Genomic DNA, 25,418 nt, shown 5'->3' with positions numbered 1-25,418 from the left:
ATCACATAACCTATACCTATTCATAAAAATATATTTAAATTAAATTCGATAGCAATTATTTACGTAAAACTATGTAAATGTTATCAAGTGTAGCAAATTTACTTAATAATTTTGTTATACTATTTTCAATACTATATATATATATACCTTAAAGAGTTAAACTACTATAAAATAATGTCTTAACATTTACTTGATGTTTTCTTCATAAAAGTTTAAAAAAACACTTGACGAGAGTATTTTGAATCTGTAGTTGAGAAACAATGAATCCATAAAGTTATGTAGCTGATCTAAAAATGCAAGCAATGTTAATATAAATACAAAAATAAAGAACTATACAGGTGTATGTATAAACACAACTGACTCAACCAATCAACAAATAAAAGATGGGGCCATAAAAAATGAGTATGGCCTGTACTAGTAAACTCAACCAAACACACCCAAAAAGGTAAAAACCACTCACAATATTTCTAGTCTATATGTGTCAACAAGCATGGAACGAATGAGATTTAAGCAAACCCAGCTAGGACTTCTGAAGAACACATTTCTCATACAAAGCAATGATATCTTTCTTGTTGGGATTCTTCAACCGAAGCAGCTGATCACCATAGTTGTGCTTTGTGAGCTCTTGTTTAAGCTTCTGGACGGTAAACTTTCTGTAATCCTCCTCGTTTGTTCGCTGACTAAGATTTTCTTCAGCACCCTCAAAGACGGAACCACCATCTTCTGGTTGGGTGTACTTAAGAGGACTGGATGTACTCCTAGTTCTCTTGGCTACCTTTGCTATTCTTGGGCTTACCTCCATGTCATCACCAAAGTCGTCATCTACCCTCATACGTTTACCATGGGAAGCAGTGTTTAGCTTACCGTCATATGCAGTTTCATTCAGTCGAAATTTAGTCAACTCTTGATGGAGAGAATCAATTTTGGCTTGTGCTGATTGTAACTGCAGGGAGAGAGCCTCAGCCCGGTTATTTGCCTGTGCATGTGCTTCACGTTCTGTTTCCAGAAGTTGTTCGAGAATTTGCGCACTATTTCGCCTGTGGGTCTTGTCTTTATCCAAAAGGGCTTCTAAATCCTTCTCTCTCTGTTGCACCTTTTCCTCTAGTTTCACAGCTCTGGTAAGTGCATCCTTCTCCGAATCCCTTACTCTCTGTAATTCAGCTTCCAAATTATCTTTCTCCCTCCCCAAACTTTCAATTCTCGTCTTAGCCCTCTCAATCTGTGTCAGTCTTTCCATTGCCAGTCTCTGCATCTCACTCTTCTCCTTTTGAGCCATGCCTGCTTCAGCCCGTGTTTTATCAGCCACTTCAGTAGCCCTGGCAGCTTCTCTTTCGGCAATTTTACACCTTTCCTGGACCTCATCAAATCTTTTGAACTCAGTCTCATACTTCTGTTCTAGATGGTTCTTCTCCTGCTGAAAAACCATTGCTTCCCTCTCGTATGATTGGGTCTTCGCATTTTCAATTTTCAACTTCTCAGACAACTCTTTAATTTCAATCCTCAGTGATGATATTTCAGTATCATAACTTCTTATCTTTGATTCAGCAGCCTGCAAGGTGGATAACGCACTTAGTCCCAAAAAGACTAAACATGCATATATAATTGAGTGTAGAATTCTAAAGTCTTAAAATCCATCTACAAATCCCAGACAAGTGAAGATGCAACATAAGATCAGAAATCAAGGGACCAAAATGACAGAAAAAATAAGAGATGCACAAGTATCAAGAATATAAAACAGAATTTATACACATGCACAACATAAATCTTGTTTTGCTGAAAGCACTTGATAATAGGCTCTGTGAGACACTTTTAGAAGCCAAGAATCTCACCTTCAACTCTAAATTCAGGGTAGTTAAACACTTCTCAGCATGATCAATTTCTGCGGTTTTCTCTCTTATTTCATCTTCCTGCACAGTTAGCAAGGAGTAACAAATAAGAACTCAAGTTTGCAAACCATTACAGATCTCTTTGTGTAATTGGAAAAGTGAAAGATATAAAAGAAATGAGCAGGAATCTCAAGAGGGAGAGTGCACTTTTTCAGCCAAAGTTCCAGAAAATTCTTCTCTTAAAGCATCTTCTCTCAACTGCGTCTGCTTGTTTGTGCGCTCTTGCACAATAGATGCTTTCTCTAAAGCAGATTTTGCTTCCCTAATGGCAATATCATACTTTCGCTTCCACTCCTCTGCCTCCTCTTGAGCAGACTGAGCTTGTTCCTTTGCTGCTGCCAACCTTGCTTCAGCAGCACCACTTCGGGACTTGAGAGCTGCTATTTCAGAACTAGCTTGATCTACTTCAGCTTTCTGCCTCGATAAGACTTGCTCGTATTTTCTTTTCCAATCCATAGATTCCTGTTTGGTAGAATCTAGTGTTTTCAATAAACTAGAGTACCTTTCATCCAGTGATCGACGATTAGTTTGGAGATCAGTTATTCGATTCATGTATTCATCAGTTAGTTTCTTCTTATCTTTGATGGCATCCTCATATCTCTTGACATAGTCAGATTTTTCACCTTCACTGGCTTCCAACCGTTTCATTTGAAGAGCCATCTTATCTTCAAACAACCGGCATTGTAAAGAAAGAGAACTCTTTTCTGATTCAACTTTAGCTACTAGCCTCTTGATAAGGTCAACCACAGGGCCTTCAAAACTGTTGACAGCAGCAACATGGAAATTAATTTAGAAAGTCACTGGAAAGACAAAATACACAAGTAGAAGATTTGGCAGATAGACATTTTAACAAACCTTCGTTGCAAGAAAACAGCAAGTTTTTGCCACTTCCCTGGTCCTTGAATAGTTTTTTCATATTCAGATAGAAGAGCATCAAGAACCTGAATCAAAAATACATTATAGAAACTTATATTCTTTCAACAGTCATGATCTATATTTTCCATTAGGAGCATAGCAATTACCCTAGCAACATTATCAATCTTTGCATCAGAAGCATTACAAGCTGCCCTCAGCCTCTTTTCCATAGACTGAATGGCATTTGAGCACTGCAGATCTGCCTCCATGAATGCATTCTTCCTATAATCCTGTTAACCAATACATTAGTAACATCAAATACGACATAGAAAGATCAACCCCAACCCTCAAATGAATAACAGACAATTGCATACATACTTACCATGACAAAATGTTAGGTGTACGTACAGACAGATATACATAAAACTTAATTGCACTTTAGATCCCTTTAATTTGTACCATGTGATTAAGATCCTCCCAGTCTTAATAAGCCAACTAAGTCCCTTTATTTTCTGAAACTGGAGGTTCTATGCCTTGGGCTAGAACGATACCTCCATGGCTGGGACAGGGAGCTCATAACTGTTACGGTCATACTTCCATGCTTTCTTTTAGAACTACAAATCCCTTTGTTGATTTGATTGGGATGGATCTCTATTAAGAGTCCACTAATTATGAGTTCTGATGAACTTCTAAAACTTTCATATCCCAAATCATAAACCACAAAAATAATTTGATAGACCATAATGGATTTAAATAACCACAACTGAATATTGTTATGGTAACTTATAAATAAAGAACTCATTGTATATATTTTCCCTAAGTGCAATAACAGGTTATCTTCACTTCCCAATGATTCAATAAAACTTTAATAAAGCACTAAATAATGTTCAACAAAAGAGGGGGGAAAAAGCAAATTTGATTTTATATTTTAAACTAGGAACAAAAATAAATTTTGTGCCTCCCCCCCCCCCCCCCCCCCTTCCATAACCTCCAATACTGCCAGAAATGAATAATAATGGTTTGTAAGCCAAAACAAAATGTTATTCCATTCCAACCCTCTAGGGATAGAAAGAAGCACCAAGCAATTTTCCGTTCAAAATGGTGATAGCAGGCTATCAGAACCTCTCCCACTAAATCCTATAACAGAAGTAGATAAAAGGCAAGCCAATTACATGAGATGCATCCAGGTAGCTTACAGCCTTACATGTTTAGGGTTTAGGAACCACAAAAAGAGGGGAGGAGACAAGACACAACAAATTATAAGCTAACATGCACATAACTTATTCACATTAAGTTTATCAGTTAATCCCACTCATGATCTGACATACACAATACCTCAAATGCCTTTTTGAAGAATTTCAGAAGAAGGTCCTCATATTTCTTCCTGGGTGAACCAACTCCCACAGCACTAGCATTAAAAGCAGCCATTGACTTTTGAACTGCTAGTTCGTGTGCTTCCCTTAAAGCACCCTACAAACAAGCATTACTGTTAGAAAGAAGAAGAACTATAATCATCATTTACTTTAAGCAGATAGAATTGATTACTCACTTCCTCAGGGGCTGTTGACCGCTCAAAAGAAGACATATAAACATCAGTAGCAGAATCATATGCCCGACGACACTCAGCTTCTTCAACACTCTGCAAGGCAACAACAATTGAAGTATAAAACCAATACTTTAGCAAACAAAAAAGTCAAGAACAAACGGCTTGCTGTAATATTATCACATTTTCTTTCCCATATTTTAACAAACTATTTTACAAAAATCTCTGAATGAATAATGTCATGTTTCTGCTTTTATTAACAGATAAAATATACTTGGTAAGAAGAACAAATGATATTCTTGTGGGTAAAAACTCTAAAATTACTTCAAATGTCAGATAAAAGTAATCATTCACATTAAAAGAAAGGGGATAAAAGCAGCATACAATTTAGAACAATTAATAGAAAGAAATTTCAATCAGTTGAACATTAACTTCCAGGCCAATTATGATTTATGAGCACGTAAAATGAATGATCAAAGTTTTCTCAGGCATCTTATTTCCTTGGGTGGTTAAAAATTATATTATGCAATTGCAACAAGCCACTAAAATGACATTTTATAACCAATTTGACCAAAATAAAACCTTAAACATGTCCAATGAATACTGTATCATTCTTTATGTCATACAGTTAAATTTGTTCCTCTCTAACTCAAGTAATAATTTGAACATTTAATATTAACTGTATCATTCTTTATGTCATACAGTTAAATTTGTTCCTCTCTAACTCAAGTAATAATTTGAATATTTAATATTAACCTGCCAGGAGGAAGAAATTGTAGGCACAGCACCATGGTTGAGGGCATCCAGATAAGATTCTGTTATACCAACCAAGACAGGTCCAGTCATCATAGTTGCGCCAACTTGTTTTGGCCTTGTTCTCTCAAAAACAAACTTTGTCAAGGCATCAAGCCCAGATCGAAATTCAGGCCTTAATTTTCCAAGCTGCATAACATAAAATATCAAAAAGTTAAAAGATGCAAGGAAATGACAACAAAAGAATGTCAGCAGATAGATTACTTACTGATATCTGATCCAGTCGCTGTAGATCATTTTCGTTGTTCAAAGGTCGCACAAGAGTGAAGCATTCCCTGTCTGGGAACAAAGCCCGAATGGAATCTCGAATCTGTTGTTTAATTGTCAGAAATATAATTATTCCAGGGAAAATAAAGTTCATATTTGCCATTTTCCAATGTACCTTGAAAACTTGCAAAATGTATTTTCAAAAAATTATAGTTTGTAGCTCGCAAAGACAGGAAGTAAAAGAAAAATATATTCAGAAAGTAACCAAAGCACAAAATCTAGTAGGAAAACATTCCATACCTGGAATGCCAAATCAATGAAATTTTTAACATAGAATCAAGAGTGGAAGATTAATTATGTCCTAATTGATTCAAAGTGAGAAATTACTTTCAAGCCCTGAGAATTGATGGTTTGTGCTAAAATTTTGTTAAGAATTTATAATTAAACAAGTCAGTAAAGAATAAACCTAGTCAAATATTCAGGCATTGGAGAGGCTGTAATTATAAATTTGCAAAACTATGTAAGCAAGCATTAACACAATAAATGGGGAATGACCATACATATTAGAGAAGAACATCAACAGTCGAAACAGTATTAATCACACACAAGTATGAGATTTGATGGGAGTTCCTGACTAATTTGCATTAAGAATACTTGATGAATGAACATGAAAAATGTGAACCACGCATTAGCAATGGTGTAGCAATCTTGCACAGGTCTGGACAGTTAGAGTTGAAATCTTTCCCTAGATCTCTCTTCACCATAAACAGTAGTGAGACAACTAAATTGCATTTTTGAATAACTAAAAAAGGAAGCAGAAAGGTACCTCGTTTTTAGCTCCTATATCTCTTCCACTCCCTTCAACAGGTCTCAAGGCAAGTTCCAGATAATCACGGGGTGTTATTTTTCTGTTATCTTCTGTTAGGTCCAAGTAAAAGTCCTGCCAACATGAGGGTTGACAAATTAAAGAAGTAAAAAATGAGAATATACATTACAGTTACAGTATGCTAAGATACCACCATAACTACAATATTATGACACTTTTGCTCATCATGTCGAATTGTACACAACCTACCCTTAAAAGCCAAACAAAAATTGGGGAGAACTGTCCTATCTCAGATGCGGAAGTCTTCCCTCCAGATGCTCTAACACGAATATGCTTTGTCATTTGGGTGACTAGGGAAAGACGATCCAGGGCAGCCTCATCGATACCGCCCATCTGGAAAAAAAAAAGTAGCATCAGCATTTCAATTTCAGCAAGAAACCCCCAAAAGTTGGAAAAATAAAGTTTCATGCTGTAACAGACTGAAATTGATCATGACATGTCAAGACCAAGGAATAAATGAGCATGCTAGACAGAATGTATAGGTTTGAATAGGCCGAGCCAACCTGGTTATAAATAAACATGCTAGACAAAAGAACTGCCAGTGAGAATATCTGGGTGCTGTATGTTCCCTGCGTAGTAAACAAATTGCTGAGTAAGACAAGTTAGCAATGTTTAGAACTCGACTACATACATGTGAAAAAGAATATATGATTAGAAAGCTGAAAAACTGACCGTTTGATCATAAGCATCTATTCCTTCACTGTCTAATAGCAGGAGATTATATTCTGTTCCATCAAGAGCAGTCCTTTTCAAAGGTGTACTCCACAACCAAAGCCCTTTGGTACAAGGCCGATGTGTTGATGCTACTTGAAATCCACTACTCTTTCCTAATAGCTGAAATAAAATTTTAAAGAAAAACATAAGCCCAAAATCTATATAATACATGTTATAATAACAAAATCTTGTAAAATAAGTATATTTCAAGACCAGCAGAAATAATGCCAGTGGAAACATTGAATCTCAGTTTGAAAAAAAGCAGTTTCACGTAGGCTAAAAAATATTCCGAGACATGTAAGTAAACAATCCAATGGCGCAGAAAGAAGTACCAAAGCATTTATCTTCGGCATACTCCAGAATTTGGCACCTAAATTTACAACTCTAACCAAACGGAAACAATGATCCACAAACTAATTGTTGCACACGATAAGCAAACGAGCACACACTCTCAAAATCACAAAACCACACTTTCCACTGTAGTCACTGGACTACTAGCCAATCAAGGACAGTCCCCAAACCTTCCAACTATGTTTCGAATTTCGCGTTCAAACTACGTTATAACAAAAAATCACCGCCACCACCACAAAAAAAACGGCGGTTGCCCCAAAATTAATCAAAACCAGATACGCAATAGTCAAACAAAGCGATACTGTAACATAAACACCATTACAATCAAACAATCTACGGTCATCCCACGGAACAAACATCAACGCATCAAAACCCTAATTACTAACTGCAACACTACACTCCAAAACCCTAAACTCGAACAGCGAAGAAAAATTCACTCGAATAGAATAATTACCTGATTCAAGATGAAACTCTTGCCCTGCCGCGCGCGACCGCAGACGGATACAACGCCGATTGGCTCCTTGACGAGTTGGAGCGTCGCGACGGCTTCCGGATCCATACGGAACTTCCCCTTCTCATCGCAGTAGACGAGGCGTATCGGCCTGGCGGGCCCGGTGACCGGAGACGCCGACGAGGACGACGGCGTGGCGACCGCAGAGGAGGGCGGCGAGGCGTCGGCGGCGCTATCCCTGCCTCTGTTGAAAAGCTTGAGCATCTTTCACCCTTTCTCGGGGTTCGCACTTTTTTCTTCCCTCTTTCTCCGTTTTCGTGCTTCTCTTTATGTGTGGATTTTCAGAAATTTTACTACTACTCCTATTTTTATTATTTATTGGTTTAACTTTTTCTTTTGAGACGGTTTAAAATTAGCGAGGGAAAAGAAAAGAAAGGATCACAGACACAAAAGACTTGTTTCTTCACTTCTTTATAGTTCAAATTTTGCATCCACGGGACCACAGCGTGGTTATAAAGCAACCATTTCAAAGGAAAATAACCGGGTTCACCTCTTCTTCAATTTTCCTACCGGTTTAAAACTCCAATTTTATTTTTCAATTTAATAAATAATTGCCTTCAAATTTTACTCAAATAAATAAATAATATTTATCATCGTTTATTAATAAGATTAAAGTTAATGATAAAGCATTTGCATTAAATAACTTAAAATAATAACTTGTTTTTTACACTTCAATTGAGAGTATAGTTATCTAAAAAAATCATCTTTAAAATTTGTAACTAGTTCTAATTTTTTATGCAAATAGTTTATTTTTCCTTGTTTATTTTAATTGTTGAATTATTTTTCTAAATTTTTATTTCATTTTTAAATGTTATTGTAAGAATTGAAATATTAATATTGGAAAAAATATTAATCAGACTTTGTGTTTAAATATTATACCCCTGAGTGAAATTATATAGATACGGATTCGAAAATAAAATGTGTTAAATCCATATTGAGATTGATTGAGATTGTGATACATAAATATTTAACCGCATGATTTAGTTGGAACGACAAACAATGAAGAATTAGACTAATTAAACAAAGTAAGTAACCATGCTTAACATATTTTAATGTTATGAATAGATTTAAAATGTTAATTGTTTTATAATATTTGTTCAATTAACATTTGTTCATAATGATAAGGAGTTTAGTTTCATTGTCCATGCATTCTCACACATGTAGCATGCGTATTCGATAGTGTTAAGCTCCTTTGGTACACAAGTTTGTGTTCCAATACCAACCTAGGATTTCATCTGGGAAACCACTTAAAACCCTATGTAGGTTTAGAACCTTAACCTTAACCATAATCTATGTCAAGTCAAAGTACAAAACCAAAAATCTTACTTCACTTTGCTCAAATACATGGTCCAATGTATTTAACAATTACAAACTCGAATAAATCATATTATACTCTAAACATTTATTTATTTATTTTAAACTAAAGTCTGACAAAAAAAATGATGATAACTTGTCCCTACTGAAGTCAACTGAATTTCAACCTTCTTTGTAGTCTCTTACTAAGGCTTTAGTATTCTTTTATGGTATGAAGATCTCTATAAGATATTTTGTACAAACCTTCTTCCAGTTGTTGTCCTCTTCGTTGAGCCTACAGAAAATAGACAAAAACTCAATTAGACACATATGTTAATTAGTAAGTTCTTCAACAAAATTTTAGATTTTCACCATCTTTATTTTATAGATATCGTAGCTCGATAAAATCTCATCCTTTATTGATAAAATAAACTAATTACAATAATTTGTATTTTAACTCTTTCTACTGTAATAATAATAAATAAATAATACAAATAAAAAATAATAATTTGTACTTCATTTCTCACCCCTTTCTTTATAACTAAGTAATATTTATTTTTCTTCATTTTTTCACTTATTTTTTTTCATCAATTACTTTTTCTACCAAAAATACCATAAGAAAAACAAGGTAAGTTAATTTATACTGACCTGTCTTAAACAAAATATCTCACTCTCACTTCTCATATTTGATTCCATAAGATAAAATATATATGTAATTTTATAATTAATTATTACATGTATAAATATAGATTTTTTGTATGTTTATTTAATCTCATGGTTAAATTAATCAATGAAGTAAATATAATCTTTAATATTTATTGACAAAATACACATATGTAAAATACTGCATACAATAATTAGGCATAAAACAAAAAATAATCTTTTAAGACATAACGTTGTGTGTGTTTAAACTCATTTGAGGAAAAGAAGAAAAAAGACACGTGACAGCTGATATGCATATACGAAAATGAAACTGTCCTTATTGTGTTTCTCTTGCAACACATGGCACCTGTTTTTCTGTTCAAAAGAATAATAGAATTTTATAGAAATAAGAATAAAATAATACTAAAATAAATTATTTATTTATTTTTTCAGAATTTTTACTACTATTGATAAAAAAAGAAATAGAAAGACGTGTCGAGTGAAAAATATAAAATTGCACGTGGCTTTACGAAAATAGTGACAAGCAGAATGATACTTTTTGTAGTATAAATATTAAAAAAATTATTAAATAATAATTAAATTTAAAAATTAAAAATAATTAGTTATTAATTTAAAAATTATTAATATTTAATGTGATTTCTATTATTAATAAAATATTATAAAATAATTTTTAAATTGATATATAAATTAGTTATTAAAACTTTAACTACTAATATTTTAGATTTTAAATTAGTTTTCAAAAGATTAAAAAAAATTAAAATATAATTAATTAGTAACTAAAATTTTAGTAATTAATATCAATTTAAAAATTATTTTATAATTTTTTATTAATAATAGAAAATATTAGACCTTTGTGTAGGAATATTTTTTACTAAAAAATTAGAGAAAATAGCATATAAACTTCGGAAATTTTATTTTTGGTAATTAAAATTTACATTTCTCTATGATTTTTTCCTTTTGCTTTAGTAATTTCTTTTCATTTGGTTTCTTATTGTTTATTCTTTACTAATTTAATATTAGTGTAATGTCTTAGTTTTCAGCATTTTTAATTTTAAGCAACATGCATTTCTGTCTTGCATTTTCTTTCGATTTTTTGGTTTATTTTAACGTTTTAAGAAAGTTTTAATATTAACTTGTTTATAATTTTTTTCTAAATCTTATAAGTCTCACTTATATTATTTAAACTCAATTCAATTTGCTTAACTTGTTTTAACATTTCTTTAAATAAATATACCAAAAGCATTACTTTTTAATCACAGCAAACATTAATACCTTTAATTAATCTTATCATAAGTAATGAATGAAAGTTATATATGATAATAATCATAGAAAGTGGATCATATTTTCTTGATTTTCTACTTAAAAATGGATTGTTTTGATATAATATACTTTGTTACAAAACCACTAAATATAATCCAATTTTAAAAATAAAAAATAATTAATTATTATATTGATTAAATTAAATATTATTTTAGAGAAAAAAATTATTAATATTTAAATTAGTTTATTTTATTAATAAATTATTTTTAAATTGAGATTTTAAAATTGGTACTTACAATTTTGATAACTAATTAAATATAAATTTAAAAAATATTCATAAAAAATAAAAAATAATTTAAATACTAATATTTTTTTATATCTAATTTAGTTAATATAATAATAATAATTTTTTAAATTGTTTTCTATTTAATCATTTTTTTAAAAATATTTTATCAATGTGATTTTAACTTATACATATACACCTAGTATATTTAAATCGAAAATCATTAATATTATTAAAATAAAATTCATAATTTATTTTTTTATTAACATTTTTTATTTATTTTACAAGAATTTTTATCGACCAAATTTCACGAAAAACACATCATTACTACAATTGTCGCTCTTGCCTTAAAATATGATATTTAACTTTAAGCTCACATTGGCTTAATTTTTCATTTAATAGTAAATAATTATAAAAATAATATTAAAAATGTTAAATAAAATATTAATAATACATAAAATCAATCTTTTAATTTATTTGTATTTTTAAATTATGTAAATAACTTCACTTTTCACTGTAACTTTTTTTTTACTCCCTAAAGTTTGTTTTAAATCCTACAAACTCATAATTTTCCAAACACATTTTAGTATCCAACTTAGCCAGCTTGCTATAAAATTCTTGAATAGGAAAAAAATGAATAAATGAATAATTATATGGTGGACTTTATGTTAGTAATCGCGTTTTTCACTATCAACTTACACTTTATAGATAAAAGTTTCTATGATTATACTATATATTAACATGCTCTGTCTGGGCGAAAAATAAGCTCACTATTACCTTGCATTAAAGAGACAGTGACAACGTTTAACTTCCAATACGTTTGCACTACTAAAAAAACTCTAAACCACTCCAATAACTTTATACTCTAAATAATGATGCATGAAAGAGGTGTCTTTTGAAGAATGATTTTCAAATTTAAATATCATTTATTCTATTGCGTTCCGTGCATCGAGATCTTGACTCGACAATCTGTTTAAACCGATGAACATGATAAAAAACTATTACGTCTAAACATGATTAACGAGATTAATCAGTGATCAAATATTAAGTAATGCACTTTTAATCATGATCAAACTTCCTAATTCGATTCAATAACAAAGGATACGCAGTAATAATATAAATAAACACAAATTTCAAGAATCAGGTACGTTATCATACAATGAGAACACCAAGTGCCGAATACTGAATTCTTACTTGAGCGTCGGAGTACCTAGCTTTTGCAGGTACCATACAAGCCCAAAACTAGCGAGAAAAAGGAGTAGAGAGTGAGAAGGTGAGAGTTAACTGAGAAGCAGCAGCGACATGCAAACCAACTAAAAGAGTGTCCGAATCATTCCAAAAATATTTGTATATAAAAATATATTTAATAAAAAAAAGCTTTATTATTCTAGTATTGTTAGTATAATTTCACATCGATCAGGAATTAGATCAGAAGTCAATGAAAATTTACATATTTATTCTCTGGATTTTTTTTAACCAAATATAACAAATATTATGAAATGTTTGTTATATCCGAGTAACAAAACCTCTTTTCCTTGTCTTTCCATCAACACATTACAGATGTTTGCTTTCCGAACACGACATGAACATAAATTAAAAACAAAAGCCGATCGAGAGGAGTATACATATAGTTGTGGACACTAAGGTAAATTTCTGAAATTTTGGCTCCAAAAATGATAAACCCTAATAATAATACTCATGATACAGAAAGAACTTGAGTATCTATATTAATAAAAAAAAAAGTGAGAAAGAAAAATTGAGTGGCTATATATAGTCAGAGCCACAAGGCCCCTGCATCTTTGAGAATAGGAACCAGTTCACCTGAGATATGTTTAGCCATCACTCTCTCCAACCCTCCGAAATACTTCCCACTCACGAACACCGCCGGAAACTGCACCCTTCCGCCGCCAACAACCTTCCTCGACAGCTCCATTGCCACCTCATCCTCTTCTCCCTCGTCAACCTCGTACACGGGAGGGTTCACTCCCAGGCCCTGCAACAACTTCTGCACCACGTGGCACATGCAGCACCCCTGTGTTCCCACCACGATCACCGGATTCTCCGAAACCATCTTCACCACGTCGGCATGGGCAGCGGCGGTGCTTCCTCCGGCTTCGGACGGTGGCGCTTGGTGCATGGAGAGAGAGAGAGAGAGGAGAGTGAGAGGTGGCTGTGGAGAAAGGGACTTGCGAGGAAAAAGTAGGAACCACAGTAACATTATAAGTGCAAGGCGAAGACTCTAACGTCAACGCCTGTTACGCAATCTCCTGCGTCACGGTAATTGTGGTGACAAGATTTTACGTCACGGACAGGGTCAACATATTCGGAGAAGAACCTAAGTCTCACCCATGATGCTATTCTATTCTGACTTCGCCTTCCATGTTTTATTACTTTCATTCAAGATCAAACTTCCACGTGTGTCTATTTTCTGTTCTTTTTTTTTCTTCATTTCATTAATAAATGTAACTTTAAATAAATGAAATGTGGGTAATAAAAATTATCATTCATTTATTTTCTAAAACACTACAAAATTACAGCCACAAGAACGTGTGTACGTATTTTTTTCTTAACTTTCACGATAACAAAAATTTAAAGTATATATATAAATAATTATGAATGATTCACTTGATGGTAAATAAAAAAAAAATGATGATTTTAAAAAAAAATTGTTTAAAATTAGTGAAAATAGTGATTAGAAATGAAGGTTATTTTATTTATATGTGAAATTTAATCTGATATTTTTCTATTGTTGTCTTGAAATAAATAGTTAAGGGAAGAGTGGAGGATAGTTAATTCCCATAAAGTTAATTTAAAAAATAAAAAAATAATTTTATTTTTAAATAATTTATATGAACGAAATGACAAAATTTTTCATTGTATTAATAAAATAAAATAATTAATGGTAGAATGAGAAAAAAATCTGTATAAGAAAAAATTACTCAGAAGAATCCTCTTTATATAGCTTCAGATGGTAATAAAAAAAAATACTGTATACATTTACATATTCATTAGAATTTGATAAGTTTATTTAGTTGTATAAATAATATATATGTTATATTATTTTCCAAATATAGTATTAGTCAAACATGTGTGAAGATTATTGGTTCGTCAAAAATATAATGAAAATGATGGATTCTTATAGTAAAATAGATTGAAAATTTTGATCTGACTTGTCTTTTGTTCGTTAATTATTTTTAAATTTTAAATTTTGTATTTTTAATATATATATATATATATTAAAAATATATTTAATTTAATTTTAATTGATTATTAACATCTCTAATAAATTAAAATAATTATTAAATTTACATGTTAAATTACTCTAATATAATTAATAATTGAAACTTAATATATAAATTTTAATAATTTGCATCTTTCAAATAATATAATACAAAATAATTAATTTATTATCATTTTTAATTAAAAAAAGTGGATCAACCCTTACTCTGTCCCACCTTTATGTACCAATTTGGAAGATTAAGTGAGGCGAGTCAAAGTGAATTGGTATAAGTTGAAAATACCAATAGCAAACTAAAACCTACTTTATCACTTCTATGCAAATTTAAAATAAAAATATAATTTTTTGGCTTTAACTAATATTTTCTTTAAAATTTATAGTTTTTAATAATAATTTGGATATAAATTTTATATTGAATATATTTTTTTATTAGACTATTTCTATTAATGTGATGCTTGTGAAATAAAGTACGCAATGATAATTTGTTTAAATATCTTAAAATCATGTATATCAATTAAACTCTCTTATTTGATGTTAATTGAAGAAGATTTAATAGCATAATTAATGAATTATGGAAAGTGAAAACAACTGTATTTTGAATTAATAAATTAAGAAAAGTTAGTATTAATTTGATTTCATTTAATGTAACAATTCATTACATGTATTCAGCAAAAAGAGAAAGTGTGATGTGAGTTCATTAAGTTATAGAGAATGAGAAATCAAACTCAACATATATACAAATGAATATTGTGATTTATGAAAATTAATTACGCAGCAATTAATAATTCTTGCAATGTATTTAATTATAATTTACAAGCCACTATTTACTATAATGAAAAAGTTAAAAATTATTGTTTTATTGGTGCATCCGTTTATTTCCCATAATAAAAAACATGAAAAGAAAACTTAGAAAACTATTAAATATTATACAACAAATTTTAGAATGTGTAGAAATTGTAACATCACACAAAAATATCAGCTCTATTTAATATGAAAAAATTATTATTAAAAATATTATGTGTGTACTACTTTATATATGGATAAGTATTATTTTCACTTCATACACCTCATGAAGCACCTAATTTTATTTTTAGTTTTTTAACGAGCTACAACACACATGGTCCAATTAGATAAAATGTATTATAATTCTAATTGGATTTAGACGGAGACAATCAATATGAAATATTATTATTGATACTAATATTTATATTTTAAAAATTTTAAAAATTTTAAATTTTTTAATTATAATATTATAATGTTTTTTAATTAAATTAAAAAAAATTAAACTAAAATTATTTTTCTTATTTAGTTATAACAACGTAATAAATCTTAAAATTATTTCAATTCTCTATAACCTTCTTTTTTTTTATTTTAGTTTGTTCATTGCTTTTAATCCCCATCAAGAACTATACGTATTCAAATCCGTATGTAAAAAGTTGTATGTAACACTCACTTTATATATGAATTTGGATCTGTATGTAAAAATCTGTATGTAACACTTACTTTACATACGAATTTGGATCCGTATATAAAAATCCATATGTAATGCTCGCTTTACATAGGAATTTGGATTTGTATGTAAACATCGGTATGTAACACTTACTTTACATACGAATCGAAATTCGTATGTAACATTCACTTTATATACGAATCCAAATCTGTATGTAACACTCACTTTATATATGAATCTAAATCCGTATGCAATGCTATATAAATCCGTATGTAATAATTGGTATGTAAATAACAAAATTCTTGTAGTGTATACTCGATGAGAATGTTTATCTCCTCTTTCTTGAGTTATACGTCCACAAAATGAATTAGAACAATGCGAACTAACTAAAAAACCAAAGTTTAAGATAAAGAAGACTCTAAATCATGCGTTCAAGTACAACCTTTCACAAAAAGCAATTTTCTTGGAGATTAAAATATCAAAACAACTGCTATAGAGAATTGGAAAACAAAACTTTTTTTTACAAAAACCTCATAACTCAAAGGGAAATTACAACAGAGTCAACAAAAAAGGTTTAACATTCTATGCGAAGGCAAAATAAATGAATTACAAAGAAGAAAATAAACTAATAAAACCCTATGGAGCTTCCCTCTTCCTCCTTAAGGTCTATGTCTTTTAATAAGTTTTTTTGCTCCTATGATTTTGGGAAAATATTATGGTTTAGATTATGTGAATAGTTTTTTCAGTTTCCAACTTTCCATAATGTTTTTTTGGATTTTGTTTTCTTGTATTTTGCAGAAAATTTACTTTCAATTATGTTTATCAACTAGTGTAGATTTTATTTTATCATTTTTCTCCTTAGAATTTGTTTTCTATCTTGATTCAAATAAGCAACTTAAACTTTTGCATATTTGGTCATTTGCAAAGGTAGACACTTTTTTAAGACTGTGGAATTTAAACAACATAAAAAATTGTTAAGATCCAAATAAACCTAATTATATTAGTCTTAATTAAAATAATAAATTTATTCATTATTACATTCTAATAATTTATGATTATATAAAATTATACTTATCAATGATAAATTAGGTGATGCATATAAAAGTAAATAATTCAATGCACAATGATTGTTTTTGGAGTTTATACACATGTATATATTTATGAAAGTGCGTAGGAATAATATTTGTTTGTGTCCCATTAAATGTTGGCCCGTTACTCCAAAAAAAAATATTAATTAGAGGAAGAGGAGATTGCAAGAAAAGTGATTAAAAAACAAATAATTGTAAAAAAGAAGTATATTTGTGAGATTAATAAGTATAAATAGGTGGGTTTGGGTGGGAGAAGAGTGTGAAGTTGAGAAGAATGGAAGAATCATTAGCAAAGGTGGTTTGTGTGGTGTTATTGGGCATAATAGTAGCAGTGGGGAGTGTGGAAGGAAATACATGGTGTGTGGCAAGAAGTAGTTCTGGGTTTGGGGCAATGAAATCAGGGATGGACTTTGCATGTTCGCATGGAGCAGACTGTGGGCCCATTAGGCCCGGTGGGTCATGCTTCAACCCAAACACCATACAAAATCATGCTTCTTATGCTTTCGATAGTTACTATCAGAAAAATGGCAAATCCGCTGGATCCTGCAATTTTAACGGCGCCGCCACAATCGCCGTCACCGATCCCAGTATGCACTCTCTACTCATCAAAATATTTATTTCACAAATCAATAAAATAATATTTTAATTTATTCTTTTAGTTAAAATTATTATTATATTATTATAATCTATAAATTTTTTTATTATAACTGCTTTTTGGTATACATAATATTTTTCCAACTTTACTCTTATTTAATATATCTCATTTTATTAATACAATAAAATATTTTATCATTTCATATAAATTATTTAAAAAATAAAATTATTTTTTTACTTTTTAAATTAATAGTAATGTACAGTTTTTATATGACTTTCTCACTCTTTTCTTAATTTTTTATTTTAAAGCAACAAAAAGAACATATTCTTAGATATTTTCACACCAAATCTCATATATAAAATAAAATAATTTTCACTTTTAATCCCTCTCTTTAGTTCATTTTTTCTTTTCAATTTTAGTTAATCCAAAATTATTATTTTTTATATATATTACATTTTTATTCTCGTAAAAATTGAGTAAAAAAGAAAAATATGTCCACCGATATAATATTAAATGTATAGTTTTATTGTATGTATAATTTGTAAATATTAAATGTATATTTTTAATGTATGTATGATGTGAAAGAAATCTTTTCCTTCATTAACCCTATTTTTCCTTTTCATCTCTGTTTCAAGGTTTTGGATCCTGCAGGTACCCATCTTCTTAAAGGTAATATATAATATACATATCTATGATATTTTTTTTCTTTTCTTTTTTTTCAAATGATATAATTTTATTTAGTATTTTAAAATAAAATAAAATAAAATAATATTTTAGAATTAAAAAAGTTTGTACATGTGAAATACAATTTTAGTAAAAAATACATTTTACTGTTTATCAATTATTATGACCAGCCTAATATTTGTTCCTTTTAATAATTTTCAGCACTGAAGGACTTGAAGAGCATAGCAAGGACCAATAAATAAATACTGATTTTACAATCTAAACATTTGTATAAGTATTTTCAATAAAATCTATTTCTCTTTCTATCCAACTTTATTTATTTTTCTTCATATCGAAAATTGCAATTTATTAAAACTGTCCCTTAAAAGTATTAACTTTTAGCCGTTTAAAAGCGTTGAACTGAAGTAAAAAATAAAAATAATTGAACAATATTACTCAGACATTGAAATGAAGAAAAAAATAATGCGAAGACAGAAAAAAAAAACACTTCCAATGTAAAAAAAAGGAAGAAGCAAAAATAAAAATAAATTGGAAAAACAAGATTTAAATTTAATTAACTAATCTGTAATATGCCTATGCCTTAAACATATATGGCATTCATATGTAAAAAACAAAAACAAAAAGTGATTATGAAAATATTAAATTGCTTCTTTTAAAAGATAACATATCTTTCTCCCTCCCATTTAATATTCCTGTTTAGCTGAAAAAATATACTTGTCTCATTAATTTGTAAGTAAATATAAGAAATAAGTTATTTTAACTGAATTTATAAAAAAAATCAATTGTATAAATCTTATTTAATACTATATTTTTTTAAAAAAAATTATCTTTAAGTTTAAATATTATTTTTAATGAATATAATTGAGAATAATTATTAGTTTATTATGAGAAAACAAAAAATATTAAATAACTTAATCATTATTCTTAATAAATATGAAAGTAGTTAATTTTATTTATAATTAAATGTAGATAGTATTAAAAGTCATTCGAAATTACTGTTTATTGTTTTATTTCAATTTTCGTTATTTTTAAATTATATAATTTTGGAATAAATCGCATATTGCAAGAGAAAGACTGTGGACAATTATTTTCTGCATCTGATATTTTTGAATTATGTGAAATGAAAAAAAAATGTATTTTCTAGTTTTTAAATCAAAAAGTCCTTTTTATATTTGGTATTCTGCAATATATTATTGGATTTGGGTTTTTAAACACTTTTCTAGAATCTAGTTACTTTGGTAGAATTTTTGGATTTTAATTTTTTAATATTTTTTGTAATGCATTTTTTCTTAATTTTGGAATTTTTTTTCTGAAATAAGATTTTGGTTTATCAATTTTATTTTCAAAACACAAAAAATTATTATAATTTTGTTTTCATAATATATTTTTTATTTTCATGTTTTCAATTACAAAATAAAAAACAAATTTAAAAATTAGTTAATTGATGCATGTGAAAAATTATTTAATGTTTATTGAAATCGTGAAAAATGTTTTCATTAATAGTCTTGCAATACCTGAAGTGCTTTTCTAATATTTAAAAATTGTTTGTTTTCATTTACCAATTGAATGTTTTAATTTTTTTCATGTTTTTATTAATATTTTGATATTAGTATTTCAAAGTTATTTACTTGATTATATATTCTATTATTCAATTAAATATATGTTAAAAAGGAGTTTATGACTTTTTTGATAATACAAGATAAAAAAATACATTTTTAAGTTTTATTTATTTATCTCGTATTTGAATTCGTTGATGGAGTGATAATGATAGTGTAAATGGACGAGTGGACAAATTTATTGTTTTGATTAACATATTTGAAGATGAGGGTGTAACCAAAAAAACTAGTTACATGATTTTTTTCCTTTACTTTCACATATGCAAAGAGATTATGAGGATGTTAATGTAGAATATATGAGTGTTTAAAGTTAATATAATATAAGTTTGCAACCGTTCATAAAATGAAAATGGTATGTACTATTAAAGAAATAAAAATTATCAAATCATACGCAATTATTGTATGTAATTATTGTACGCTATTGTACGATATTGTAATTTGGAGAGAAAAAATCTTCATACACTTATATATTTCTTATACACGAAGTTATGTAAATACACGCAAAAGAATAAAGACATTTTCATTTTTTTTACCATTTTATATAATTTTCTTATATCTACCACTGTGTGGAAAGAAACAATGATACAAATTGCACCACACAAACTATGTCATACATTGCACCACTGAGGTTGTGTGACACACTGCAGCACTCAGGTTGTGCCACACACTGCACCGCTCAGATTGTGCCACACACTGCAGTTCCCATGTTGTGCAAAACACTACATCACACAGAGTGTGTCACACACTGTGACACACTGCACCACACAAGCAGTGCCACAAATTGCACCACACAGGTTGTGTCACACACTGCACCACCCAGGTTGTATCACACATTGCACCACCCAGTGCCACACACTGCACCACTCATGCTATGCCACACTGCACCCCTGATGTTATGCCACACACTGCACCACACAGGCTGTGTCACACACTGCACCACTCAGGTTGTATCACACACTGCACCACAGAGGTTGTGCTACATACTACATCACACAAGTTGTTCCACACATTGTACACATGTTCTGTCACACAATGTACCACACAAGTCGTGCCACACACTGCACCACACAGGATGTGCCACACACTGCACCACACAGGATGTGTCACACTGCACCACACAGGGTGTCCCACACACTGCCACTCAAGCTACTGCTTCACACAGATTGTGTCATACACTGTACCACTCAGGTTGTACCACATTCTGCACCACTCAGGAATTGTTGGGCCACACACTACACCACTCAGGGTGTGCTACACACTGCACAAGGCTGTGCTACACACTGCATCAAACAAGTTGTTCCACACACTGCACACAGATTCTGCTACATAATGTACCACACAGGGTGTCCCACACACTGTACCACTCAGGTTACTGCTTCACACCTGTGAAGTTCGGATACGGCAAAATTCACGCCGTTACCGCTGTCGACACGGGTGCGCGGCGGGTGCGTGCATGACGCGGTGTCGGACGCACCTGCCTGGGCCGGATACGGCCCTCTTCCCGGACACGTTAGAGGAGACGCGGCCAACTCCTTCGACACGGCGGATGGCGCGCGGTCCACTCCTAGGACACGGCGGACGGACACTGTGCACTCTTTAAACCCTTATTTCACAAAAAATCTTAACTAAAATCTCAAATAAAATCCTTATTTCACAGAAAATCTTAAGTAAAATCTCATATAACAAAATATATTACTACATTTTAATTTATATATAGCCGTGTCCCGTGTCCTATAATTTTCAATTTAGCCGTATCTCCGTGTCCGTGTCGTATCCGTTCCCTTGTCCGTGTCTGGGCTTCATAGCTTCACACAGATTATGTCATACACTGTACCACTCAGGTTGTGCCACACTCTACACCACTCAAGAATTGTTGTGCCACACACTGCACCACCCAAGTTGTGTCAAATACTGCACCACCCAAGTTGTGTCAAACACTGTATCACTCAGGCTGGATTTTGCCACACACTGCAACATTGAGGTTGTGCCACACACTGCAGCACTGAGGCTGGGCCACACACTGCACCACACACAAGTTTCAGAATCGATTTTAGCTTATACATAAGCAGGAGAATCGATTCTCTTTGTTTTGTGATGTGCTGAATCGATTTTCTATTATTTGAACTGTATGAACAATGAATTCTCCTTGTGATGTTCTTAAATGATTTTCTATTCATTATAACTATATACATACAAAATCGATTCCTTTTTTTTTGTTATTTTTTAAGTTTAAAAAATTATTTTCATCTTGTTTCAGTGGCTGATTATATCTTGTTTTGTATTTGAGGAAGCGTTCTTCTTTGCTTTGAGTGATTGTGGTTGGGTGCTACTCTTCTTCTTCTTCCTTGTTATTCATGGACTTTCATAAGTTCATCAATGTTTAGAATTTTTTTACTTTGGGTATCCCTACAACACCAATAAGCGACCATGTTTTTGAGACCTAAACAATTTAATCCTTATAAATCTCTATAAAGAGTGATGAGAAAATAGAAGGAGATGATGGAAGATTATCCCCATAGTCCCAGCCACCACTAAGAGTAGAGAAGATTATGTAAAAAAAAATATTTAGTGTCTTTTAGTCTTGTATAAATGTACGAGCTACTTTAATTATTAAGTAAATGACTCTAGAAGTATTCCACAACTTGCTTAGGGTTCACTAACCTTGACAATTAACTACATCCCCATGCTTTTGTATTTGGTTTTCCGTTTTCATATTTTTTTTTCATATAATTAGCTTAAATATAAAAGCTCGTAGGATTTGTAACATAAATTTTAAAATATCAAACATTTCTTCTCAAAATCATCTTGTATATATTGGTTAATCTTTCTAAATATTCTTAGTAAAAAAATTACACAACCACATTCTAACAAAAATACTACAATAATTATAAACAGATATAATAATTTTTTTTATAGTGTATTTTAAGATTTTTTTTTCCGCATAAATAAAAATAATAACAAATCCGCTAATTTTTCAAATGTCTTATTTGAAATAGTTTTATTAGTTCAATAGTTGTATTATCTTGATTCAGACGGAAAAAAGTATTTTGATTTCAAAAATAAATTAAAAATAAAAAAAATAATGTTTAATTGAAAAGTGAAATCTTAAAATAATTGTTTTAAGACTAAATAAAAATAAGACCCTATTTTAGAATTTTTGGATTTTATTTATTTTTTAATATTTTTCGTAATGCATTTTTTTTTTAATTTTGGAATTATTTTTCTGAAATAAGATTTTGGTTTATCTATTTTATTTTCAAAACACAAAAAAATATTATAATTTTTTTTTTCAGAATATATTTTTTAATTCCATGTTTTCAATTACAAAATAAAAAACAATTTTAAAAATTAGTTTATTGGTGCATGTCAAAAATTATTTAATGTTTATAGAAATCGTGAAAATGGTTTTCATTAATAATATACATGTCTTATTTTAAGAGATGTTTTTCTTGAAAATGGCTTGTTTTCATTTATCAATTGAAAGTTTTAATTTTTTTCATGTTTTTATTAATATTTTGATATTCACGGTATTTGAAAGTTAGTTATTTATTATATATTCTATCATTCAATTAAATATATGTCACAATCATAAAAATCGGAGAATATGACACTTTTTATTTTGATAATACGAGATAAGAAAATAGGTTTCTAAGTTTTATTTGTTTAAATTTATTTATCTCGTATTTGAATTCGTTGATAGAGTGATAATGACAGTGTAAATGGACGAGTGAAAAAATTATATGAGTGTTTAAAGTTAATATATGATAAGTTTGCAACCGTTCATGAAATGAAACTGATATGTATTATTAAGAAAATAATAATTATCCAATTATATGCAATTATTGTACGATATTGTACGTAATTATATGCAATCAATTTAATAATGATAAAATATCATGATTAGTGGATCCCTACCTATATAACTTGTATATATTTCATATAAGAGTGATGTAAATACACGTAAAAGAACCTCTTTTACCATGGTCTTATATAATTTTCTTATATGTACCATAGAAAGAATCAATATTACAAATTGCACCACACAAACTATGTCATACATTGTACCACTCAAGTTGTGCTACACACTGCACCCCTCATGTTGTATCGCACACTGCATCAAAGAAGTTGTGCCACACATTGCATCACACCAGCTGTGTCACACACTGCACCACTTAGGCTGTGCTGCGCACACCACAAAAAGTGTGCAACACACTGCACCACTCAGGCTGTGCCACACACTAAACACAGACTTTGCCACATAATGTACTACACAGGTCGTGCAACACACTGCACAATTCAGACTGTGCTGTGCTATACTCTGCACCACGCAGGAATTGTTGTGCCACACACTGCACTACACAGGTTTTTCACACACTACCTACACTACACAGGTTGTTCCACACGCCTGCACAATTCAGACTGTGCTGTGTTATACTCTGCACCATTCAGGAATTGTTGTGCCACACACTGACCACTCAAGATGTGTCACTGCATTACACAGGTTGTTTCACACACTAGACAGGTTGTTTCACACACTACACTACACTACACAGGTTGTGCCACACACTGCACCACTCAGGATGTGTCACACACTGCACCACTCAAGATGTGTCACACACTGCACCACTGAAGATGTGTCACACACTGCACCACTCAAGATGTGTCACACACTGGACTACACAGGTTGTGTCAAACACACACTGGACCACACAGGCTGTGTCAAACACTGTTTCACTAAGGCTGGACTGTGCCACACACTGGACCACACAGGCTGTGTCAAACACTGTTTCACTCAGGCTAGACTGTGCCACACACTGCATCATTCAGGCTGTGCCACACACTGCACCACACAAAAGTTTCATAATTGATTTTAGCTTATACATAGGCAGGGAGAATTGATTCTTTTTTTGACGTGCTTAAATGATTTTCTATTCATTATAACTATATACAAAATCGATTCTTCTTTTTTTTGTTATTTTTTAAGTTTAAAAAATTATTTTCATGTGTCACTGCACTACACAGGTTGTTTCACACACTACACTACACAGGTTGTGCCGCACACTGCACCACTCAGGGTGTGCCGCTCACTGCTCCACTCAGGGTGTGCCACACACTGCACCACTCAGGATGTGCCACACACTGCACCACTCAAGATGTGTGCACACTGGACCACACAAGCTGTGTCAAACACTGTTTCACTCAGGCTGGACTGTACCACACACTGGACCACACAGGCTGTGTCAAACACTCTTTCACTAAGGCTGGACTGTGCCACACAGGCTGTGTCAAACACTGTTTCACTCAGGCTGGACTGTGCCACACACTGCATCATTCAGGCTGTGCCACACACTGCACCACACAAAAGTTCCATAATTGATTTTAGCTTATACATAGGCAGGGAGAATTGATTCTTTTTTAGACGTGCTTAAATGATTTTCTATTCATTATAACTATATACAAAATCGATTCTTTTTATTTTTTT

General features: G+C 30.9%; 2 protein-coding genes across 2 annotated transcripts; both read right to left on the bottom strand.

Annotated features, from left to right (window-relative positions):
• Positions 1 to 283: 283 nt before the first annotated feature.
• Positions 284 to 8,186, bottom strand: LOC137808727 (uncharacterized). Its single transcript, XM_068609990.1, has 14 exons — positions 7,710 to 8,186; positions 6,863 to 7,024; positions 6,694 to 6,759; positions 6,380 to 6,523; positions 6,131 to 6,244; positions 5,306 to 5,407; positions 5,041 to 5,226; positions 4,291 to 4,380; positions 4,077 to 4,211; positions 2,909 to 3,031; positions 2,742 to 2,827; positions 2,034 to 2,646; positions 1,830 to 1,907; positions 284 to 1,549 (listed from the first exon to the last, which is right to left on the bottom strand). The coding sequence occupies exons 1-14, from the start codon at positions 7,968 to 7,970 to the stop codon at positions 521 to 523; spliced, it is 3,189 nt and encodes a 1,062-aa protein (XP_068466091.1). The 5' UTR covers positions 7,971 to 8,186; the 3' UTR covers positions 284 to 520.
• Positions 8,187 to 12,748: 4,562 nt separating this feature from the next.
• Positions 12,749 to 13,498, bottom strand: LOC137806004 (glutaredoxin-C9). The gene has a single exon (XM_068605878.2). It carries the CDS (start codon positions 13,481 to 13,483, stop codon positions 13,040 to 13,042), a length of 444 nt encoding a protein of 147 aa, XP_068461979.1. The 5' UTR covers positions 13,484 to 13,498; the 3' UTR covers positions 12,749 to 13,039.
• Between the last annotated feature and the right edge of the window lie 11,920 nt (positions 13,499 to 25,418).

This window comes from Phaseolus vulgaris, chromosome 3, assembly GCF_051622355.1.
Source record: "Phaseolus vulgaris cultivar YP4 chromosome 3, ASM5162235v1, whole genome shotgun sequence".
NCBI lineage: Eukaryota > Viridiplantae > Streptophyta > Magnoliopsida > Fabales > Fabaceae > Phaseolus > Phaseolus vulgaris.
The sequence above is the reverse complement of the archived record's forward strand: the minus strand, read 5'-3'. Positions and strand labels throughout refer to the sequence as shown.